This window comes from Gekko japonicus, unplaced genomic scaffold, assembly GCF_001447785.1.
Source record: "Gekko japonicus isolate JY-2015 unplaced genomic scaffold, Gekko_japonicus_V1.1 scaffold209, whole genome shotgun sequence".
Taxonomy (NCBI): Eukaryota; Metazoa; Chordata; class Lepidosauria; order Squamata; family Gekkonidae; genus Gekko; species Gekko japonicus.
Window position 1 is genome coordinate 1,441,896 of NW_015172009.1, and position 9,709 is coordinate 1,451,604.

Genomic DNA, 9,709 nt, shown 5'->3' on the forward strand with positions numbered 1-9,709 from the left:
AGAATCTCTGGAGCGCTTTAGAAGCAGGCCAGATCCAGCGGATCCTACTACTGTGACAGGAAGATTCAAACCAGAAACAGGGAATAAACTTCCTATGTTTGAAACTTACATAAAGTCATGACATGCTAGAAGTACAGTGTGATAGTTCTGATCATTTGCATAGAACTTTCACAGATTGAACCCTTCGTATTTATTTTTGTTCCACTATTCACAGGGGTTTCCCCCCTTCGAAACCCATGCATGTGTATAATGTCTATTGAGGAAAGACATGATGATTTTATGATGTGAGCTGTAGTCCATGAAAACTTATGACACAATATATCTGTTACTCTTTAGAAGTGCTTCATGACTCCTTTTAAATACCCCCCCAACTCTTAGAATCCAGGGATAATGCTGATTAAGGACATAAGTACATAAGAGACGCCAATGTTGGATCAGGCCAAAGGCCCATCCAGTCCAACACTCTGTCACACAGTGGCCAAGAATACCAGGTGCCATCAGGAGATTTCAATGAGGGTGACACCCCAGTCCTAAATAGATTACCATACATCATACCACTCCACTGAGAAGTTTGAAGTCAAAGGACTACTATAGGAGGGGTAATCAGCAAAAAATTGCCTGCTCTTGCATGCTTAGATCTTGTTTGATGGAATCCAACTCTATATAATTGCTGGGCACAAAACAGATTTCCTAGTAATCCTATCTAATTTAATTCAATCTCAGAAACCATGCTGTGGCCCCGGTCACGCGGGCCAGACAACGCGGGGGGGGGGGTAGGCGTGGCTGTTTGCCCCAGAGCAAAACAAAGCATGGTAGCCCAATCACACGGTCCCCCGAGTATTCATGCTTAGGCTGTTAGCTGGCAATCACACGGCGATGTGAAGCGTGGTAAAAAAGCGGCGCGACAAGCATTTCGTATTTGTGCACATGTGCAGTTCCATGGAGCAGCACTGCTTTCTGTTACGTGTTTGTGCGCATGCGCTTACGAAAAACATCTGGTTTGCGATGGGAGATGGACAGGTGCCGGATGCCACAGGATACTAGTGCTCCCGCGATCAGATGCCCGCCCCTGCCCCACGTTTTCCAGATACTAGTGCACTTTCCGAGGTACTTTTTAACTGTGCATCTTCAGTGGGATGCCACGGGTTGGCCACGGGTTGGCCACGGGTGCCCTACGCTTCCCAGATGATGCGGTGTGATCGTGCCCCGAAAATCCGCCTGACATCCGTGCCTTTAGCGGGGCAAATCCTCCGTGTGAACGGGGCCTGTATGCATTATATGGTTACTAGTCTGGATTCCAACAACATATACATTAACTCAACTTTTCTTCTAACCATCTTCAAGTGCCTAGTTCTAGCCCAGTTCAACATTTTACTTTTTATGATCAATAGCAATTTAAAACACTAATGAAAATAGAAGCCACAGTTTAGTAGTCTTTCATTCCCTTTAATCTGAAACAGAAAATGACACATTCACAGAGCAGCACTTGTACAAAGCATATACTAGTCTCTGAGGTTTCAGCAGCAGATATACCCTTCAATTGCACTAGAAGTAGTTTTGTAATCTGGATGTTCTTATCCTCAACAGATGTTCCTACTTCCTCCATTCTAAATATTTTCTGTAAACACTCACTTCCTGTTGCCACTCTTGGACCATTGTCTACTGGGGTTTATCTGTGAGAAACAGGGTTGAGGCTAAGGAACAGCAAGATAGATAGGAAAGCAGAACTCAGAAGAAATCCTGCTGAGCATGTAACTGTAACTATTCTTGTAGTATAAGTACATCCCCCATGCTTGGATTGTCCCTGAACAGATACATGAAGGAATGCAAGTCTGGCTATACATACACATTATGAATTTGGGTTTGCCTTTAATCTAGAGCCCACATTACATTCTGAAAACTGCACAGAGCTAAGGATAACTTTCAGAGTCATTACTATGTGGCGATAAGAGCACAGTGGCTTTTAAAACATCTGTATTCACCCAGGCTGATTTCGCACTAGAGCTGCCTCGATGTTGTGTCGCTGTTTGCCCCGATACTATTGGTCAATTTCACACCCGAAGCTGTGGGGCTGCATTTTGACTCCCGGCTTCACCCGATTCCCCCCGCACTTTCGTGATCCTGTTTTTTGAGGATCACGAAACTGCGGAGGAAATCGGACGAAGCCGCGGGTCAAAGGCAGCCCCGCTGCTTCGGGTGTGAAATTGACAAATGGTATTGGGGCAAACGGCGGCACAACATCGAGGCAGCTCTAGTGCAAAATCAGCCCCAGTGTCTAGTGCAGTTCTCAAAACAGATACTCAGCTCACTGAGAGTGGTTCTGTAGTAGAACAGGAGGAAACTGTGCTCTGATCTTGCACTGCCTTATGTATATCTCATACGTACTTTTCAGCACTGTGTGTTTCTGTATATGTGCATAACTTTGCTAGGCTCATTCCAATTATGCCAGCACTTACATAATGAAACAGTGTTCTCAATCCTCTGTAAGCAGGGTAATAAAATTCACACTGGCCTGACTTTTGGCATTCAAGAGTACAGACAGCTTTTATTCAGATAGAAAATGAGAAGCACATTTTCCCCTAGCCTGTTAAAAGTTCAGGTTGAAATGCTGCCCTTTTCTAAATGTACCTATACTTTCCTCCCCAAAGTAAAGCCATTTTTATAAGGTTATCTGATCAGTCGTTACTGTATAACACAGGCACCAACATATGGACCCTAATAGTCTATATTATATATTACTATATAGCTGCTGTTATCACATGTCAGTCTGAAGTCCAAGAAGTAAAGCTTTATAGAATAAAGTCAGCTTCACAATGAAAAGGTCCACACAAAAGGCTTACTACAAAAATTATTTACAGTATTTGCTCAAAGGCAAGACTGGCAATCCCTCCTCCCACCAACAGGTGAGCTGTGGCTCACAGCTGAGCTTCAACTGATTTTTTTTTAAAGCCCCATTAAAGGGCTAAAATGGGGAATGATGGAACTGAGTTTTACCACTGTGAAGGCAGCACTAAACTCTGCTCCTTGCCCAACTGGCTGCCAGCAGAACTTTCACATCCAAGCTCTGCCTGCAATCTGGGGCCATTTCCCCTTTAAATGGAAGCTAAGAAAGTTTTTGTTCTCTTGGGGAAAGGCACCACCAAGCAATATATTACTTTAATACACATCAAATGTTTTCCTTGCTGATGTTCTCCACATGCCCCAGAACACAGTGCCCATACCCTGCATTTTATTTATATTTTCATTGTTTTATTATTTAAAAAAACTACTAAAGGTGGCTTAAATACACAATTAAAACTCTACAAGGATAAAATGCAAAATAAAACTAAAATCAGAAGAACTGCAATAGTCTTAACTAATGAACACCACCACCAGCACAATCCCACTGAACGTCTGAGAGAGCAGCTTTCACTTGGTACCTAAAGGATAGTGAAAAGAGAACCTGACAGATAAATTTGGAAGAGTGTTCCACGATGTCTCTGGTAATCACCTACCTGATCTCCAAAGGTTTGGGTACCTGCCACTAGGGCCTCCGCTGATGGTCTAAGTAGACAGACAGGTTCATATGAGAATAGAAGACCTTCCTATTTCTTGGTCCCTAGCCATTTAGGGTTTATGAGTCAAAACCGATACTTTGCATTGAGCCCAGAAACAAACCAGAAGCCAACAGAATATTGTGATTAATTTTATGATCTCAATTAAAGCTTTGTGTTGAAACTGATGGTATTCCAAAAAAACCCAAAAACCCTCACAATACCTGACTATTTTACAAGAATCTATTTCTGGACTGGCACTGAGAGAAATGCATTAAAGGAACTTTTGGTACCGTATCATGTAATCATCTCTTCCTGAATAAGCTTTCAAGCAGACAGGCTTGTCCATTTAACAAATGTATACTAAAAATAGTTCCTTTCTGTGCAAACCACGTTTTGTTCTTACAAGCACATTTTGCCCATAGCACCTTGAAGAGGAAAATGTTAGAAGTGAAGATTATAAATTGTCCCTTTAAATATTACTGATTTCAGATTAAAACTGAGGCAATTAGGTGTGCAGGTTTTATAAACGTTTTGAAAACCACTTAGCCATTCCAGTGAAACCACTTGAACATACTTAAATTCTTGAATCTCAGGTCATATACATGCTTAATTTTTGTTTAGATTTAGTTGGCAGATATTTTTGTTGCCCTGTTATAAAAGTATTATGCAAATAAAGTTAAAAAAAACAAATGGTTGTTACTTATTATAGGACCATATTTACAAATAATGCTAACATCTAATTTCATGTTAAAATGGGTATGCATTTTGTGAATGACCTGAATCAAATACTGAAGGATTATAATAACTGTTCATAAAAAATTTCTTTATAGTGCAATCCTAAACAGGATTATACTCTTCTAAATCTACTGAAGTTAATGGGCCAAGGGTATAACTCTGTTTAGGACTGCACTGCTTCCTTCTTAACAAAAAATCAGATTTAAGTATTGTCTAAGACAGGGTCTAAGATGGCTAAAGAGGCAGTGGTGGCGTGCCCACGATGAAGCCACAAGAGCATCTGGTAGGACATTTATGAGATCCTATGAGATGGCAGTCAAGGCCACTAAGAGACAGTATTATACAGCCATGATTGCGTCTGCAAGCTCACGCCCAGCACAATTGTTTAGAACAATTCAGTCTATTATGACTCTGTCCCAAGACAGGTGAAATGGTAAGGAATTGGACATCCGCTGTGAGGCTTTTGCAAGCTATTTTGCAGATAAAGTTTTGTCGCTTCACCACAATCTCCTTGCCACAGTTGATACAGTGAATGAAATCGAGGCTCCAAGCGTGTCTTCTTGTCATATTTTGGATTATTTCAGCCCACTCAGCCTAGAGGAAGTTGACAAATTGCTCCTAACTGTACGCCCCACCACATGCCTCTGTGACCCGTGTCCTTTGTGGCTAATTAAAGCTGGCCACGAGGGTTTTCAGGGTGCCTTGTGAGAGATCATCAACAAGTCCCTCCTTGAGGGGCTGTTCCCGGAGGCACTTAAAGAGGCAGTGGTGCGCCCCCTCCTGAAAAAGCCATCCTTGGATCTGGCCAAATTGGCCAACTATCGACCGGTTTCCAACTTGCCCTATTTGGGCAAGATAATAGAGAGGGTGGTGGCAACGCAGTTACAGGGCTTTCTGGATGATTCTTCCATCTTAGATCACTTCCAGTCCGACTTTTGCCTGGGCCACGGAATGGAGACAGCACTGGTCGCCCTCACAGATAACCTCTGGAGGCACCTGGATCAGGGAGGATTGGCAGTGCTGTTGTTAGACCTGTCGGCTGCATTTGACATGGTCGAACATCAGCTACTGACCCACCACCTCACCAACATTGGAGTTCAGGGACTAGCCTTACAGTGGCTTGTTTCCTTTCTCCAAGACCGGGGACAAAGAGTGGCACTGGGGGACCAGCTATCCCGAAGGCACCCATTGGAATGTGGAGTGCCCCAAGGGGCAGTACTGTCCCCGGTGCTCTTTAACATCTATATATGCCCTCTTGCTCAGACTGCCCAGAGGCGTGGGTTGGGTTGTCACCAATATGCGGATGACACCCAGCTCTATCTGTTGTTGGATGGCCAGTCTGACTCCAAACTGGAAGACCTAGACCGGGTGTTACAAGCTGTGGCTGGTTGGCTTAGACTGAGCTGGCTGAAATTGAATCCAACGAAGACAGAGGCCCTGTGCCTGAGTCAGAGTGGTCCGAGGGTAGGGATCCTGCTCCCGACCTTTGATTGGGCACCACTCGTGCCAGCGCCAGAGGTTAGGAGTCTGGGAGTGCTCCTAGATGCCTCCTTAACAATGGAGGCCCAGGTAGCAGCCACTGCCAAGTTGGCCTTTTACCACCTTCGGCTGATTAGGCAGTTGGTTCCCTTCCTTGAACACAATGACCTGGCAACAGTGATCCATGAAATGGTCACCTCGAGACTGGATTACTGTAATGCCCTCTACATGGGGCTGCCCTTGTCACAAATCCGGAAGCTGCAGCTTGTGCAAAACGCCGCAACCAGGTTGTTGATGGGAATCCCAATTCGGGAGCACATCCGACCTGTGCTGCAGGTATTGCACTGGTTGCCCATAACATACTGGGTTCACTTCAAGGTGCTGGTTCTTACCTTTAAAGCCCTTTATAGCCAGGGACCGCATTTCCCCATATATGCCCCAGAGGTCGATGAGATCTGGGACCCAGAATCAGCTGGCTCTCCTGAGCTTTAAGGAGGCCAGATTGGTTGCAATTAGGGCCAGGGCTTTTTTGGTGGTGGCTCCTCTCTGGTGGAACGAGCTCCCAGAAGAGACCAGGGCCCTGTGGGACCTCTCACAGTTGTGCAGGGCCTATAAAATGAAGCTCTTCCGCCAGGCCTTTGGATCCGCCACCACCTAATACTCTACTGCCAACAATTAATAGCTATGTTGGCAGAACCCTGACCCACTGGTTCCTTAAATACTGCCTGTGCCAATCACCTAAGATATCTGAAGAAGACCGAAGAGCTGACCGTAGACTGAGGATATTGCTAGCACTTTACAATGTTTTATTATGTTTGAGTTTTTAACATTCTATGTATATTAATGTATGTGATTTTATGTACTGTATTGTTTGAATTTTACTCTGCTTTAAGCCGCCCTGAGCCAGCCTAGGCCAGGAGGGCGGGGTAAAAATCTAATAAATAAATAAATAAATAATTGTAGATTTTGAACACTTATATGCATCTGTTTTGTTACAGAAGCAAAGCAAAAAGCATTTTTGGGAAGCATAAATATTTAGGGTGTTTATTTATAGCTGCTATTGATACTCTTTCACTGTGGTCTTCCGCAGGCGCTTAATCTCACTTGCACTGTCTGGGGAAATCCTGTTCCAGAGATTTCATGGCTGAAGAATGAAAGGCTTCTGATAGGAGATGACCACATCATCCTGAAATTTGAATCTGGAAAGCATGCCTGCTTCACCATCACCAATGTCAATACAATTGACTCGGGGAGATACAGTCTCGTAGTGAAAAACAAATACGGCACAGAGACGAGCGATTTCACTGTAAGTGTGTTCATACCTGAAGGGGAAGGGAATGAGATACCACAGCCAGAAGTTGGCAAAGGAGATAAGAAAAAGAAAGCATGAAGCTAAAACTAAGAAGGACACGTTGGGGAGAGCTAGAGTTCTACCTGGATTGATGATATATGTGTGTAAACTGTTTTCCTGTGCATCGTATGTAGATCTGGATCCTTCCACTCACTTCACTGGAGGCACTGTGACTTACTGATACCGAGCAAAATTGTTAACAGTCCCCTCTCCACTGTTCTGACACGTGTTCTTCTAACCCTTCCCTTATCACATCATTCACTCTTTAATGGTGCCAGCATGCTGATGAGTGCACGTGGTAACCACAGGTTGGCTGTTTTCACAAGTCCAAATGTTCATGAATCACAAGCAACATATTTGAGAAAGTCATTTAATTAAAATCATCAGTGAAGGAAGTGAAAGGATAAGGAATAATCTTGGCTGAGTGGGGATACTTTTCTCACTGGGAATCTAGATTTGACTGTACTGCTAATCTAGCATCTACTGAGTGTACTGTAGAATAGTACTAGAAAATGGATGTTTAAAATAAACAAAAATAAATTGTGTTGCCATGGTATTAATTTACATGAATGTCAATGAAAAATTATTTGTCCTCCTCAATCTTCACAAATAAATGGAACACTTTTATTTCACCTTGTCTTCTCTGTCTCTACATGCCAATTACTCTGATGGCAGAACACATTTCCCTCCCAGTAATTATTTCACTTCCCTAACCTCTTCTTATGCCATTTTGGTTGTAGTAACCTCCACTTTATTCTTGAATGCAGCACTCTTCAAGGAAAACTGAACTTTCCTCGTTAATCTACACTAATCTCTGCTTGATTCTGTCTCCACTGCAAAACGTGTGAATAGTAGACATATTCCTCAGCACGTAAGAAACATCTGACTGGCCATTCTTGTCTGTCTTGACTGGGAACCTGTTCCAAGTATGAAGACCAATGTTTCACCAGGATGTACTACTGGGATGAGGCAGCAAGGGCCAGAGCCTAAGAAATAATTACTAACTTAAGACCTTCCATGGTACAATGGTAAGCAGGGCTACACCCGTCTAAGTACATTGACTTCGGTAGATTTAAAAGGGTGTAGCTCTGTTTAGGAGTTTCCAGGCTTATAGCTCAACCTGTTAGCCACATTGCTACACTAACAGTTCTATCCCAGACTTACCTGCTTCAATGTCCATTGATTTTAGTGCCTCAGAAGGGTGTAATTCCTCTTAGGATGCCCCTGTAAGCCCCCACCCCACAATTAAATACCTTTAAATTAAACTAAACTGACATGAATCTGCTCACAACTGAAACATTTTTTAAAAGAAACTAGGAGACTCTAAACTATGTCTCTAGGTTGCAGTCAACAGCAATCCGAATAAGCAGTAAAAGCCAGTTTGTGGTATTTTAACGGATGCCAGGCCCTGTCATGGATGGCACAAGCTGGTGCACTCTTGTCAGATCTTGGAAACTAAACAGGGTCATCCCTGGTTAGTACTTGGATGGAAGGAACACCAAGGAAGTCCAGAGTTGCTATGCAGAGGCAGGCAAGGAGAAACCACCTCTGAATGGTTTTTGTTGGGCATCATCTAAAGTTGGACTGGAATTTGTTTAGGGATCTGAATGTCAGACTAGGTCTGGAAAGGTCCAGGTTCAGTGTGCCATAAAGCTCACTGGGTGACTTTGGGACAGTTACTCTCTCTCCATGTAACCTACTTCACAGGGTTGTTGTAAGGGTAAAATGAGGGAAGGAAAGACCATTTTTGCTGTCCTGAGCGGCTTTTGAGATTGAGGGAGTTTCAAAAGTTGTTTGTGATGGGAGACTTGCTGATCTCACCCCCACCTCCAGTAAAGGGCAAAAATCTCATTAGAGGCACTGAAGTGCTTGAGTATCCTTAAGACTATTCTTTGAATCCTGACCACAAATCATTACATGGTGCCTATTTTCTGGCCTCCTATTTTTCTTGCTTATTTTTCTCTGCTTGCTTTATTGTAGCTTATTGTAACTCATAAAGAGGAAATGACTGGTTTGGCTACAATTGTTGCTGAGGCACAGGGGCTTTGTCTCAATACAGTAGCACTAGGTAACAAGAAAAATGCATCTGACAACAAAAAAGGTAAGAATTTTTATTTCCAGGAAAAATATGACATTTAAAGGGCACACAGATTATTTCCTCCTATTTTCCCATGTAAAACAAAATCTTACTTTGTTATTTTTCAGCTTTATTTTTAATTTGAAAATATATATTGCTCCCATGAATATTAATTTTCATTCTAATTAAAACAAAGTATAGTTCATTTATTTGGAGTTGTTGAAATGTGCTGCACGTTGAAATTACAGGTGTTAGGAAGCTTCTGTTTATATCATATATGAGACCGCCTAAGATTTTTTACATTGCAATCCTAAACAGAGTTACACCTTTCTATGTCCATTGAAGTAAGTGGGTGTAACTCTACTTAGAACGGCAGTGTTCATTAACAAGGCCATTGCCTTGATAGTTCAAGCTGTAACCCTAAGCACATTTTTCTCGAAGGTGACTCAAATTAATAGGATTTAGCCTACCCTTTCCCATTGTCAGATATAATTGGGTGGATAGGGAAAACATTTTTGGCAGCATGAAACA

General features: G+C 42.8%; 1 protein-coding gene across 1 annotated transcript in view; it reads left to right on the forward strand.

Annotated features, from left to right (window-relative positions):
• Positions 1 to 7,717, forward strand: part of MYOM1 (myomesin 1) — a 111,892-nt gene extending 104,175 nt beyond the window's left edge. Inside the window, exon 38 of the mRNA XM_015420224.1 lies at positions 6,841 to 7,717. Within this exon, the coding sequence (XP_015275710.1) occupies positions 6,841 to 7,140 (300 nt within the window). The 3' untranslated portion in view covers positions 7,141 to 7,717. The remainder of the gene's footprint in view (positions 1 to 6,840) is intronic.
• The last annotated feature ends 1,992 nt before the right edge of the window (positions 7,718 to 9,709 follow it).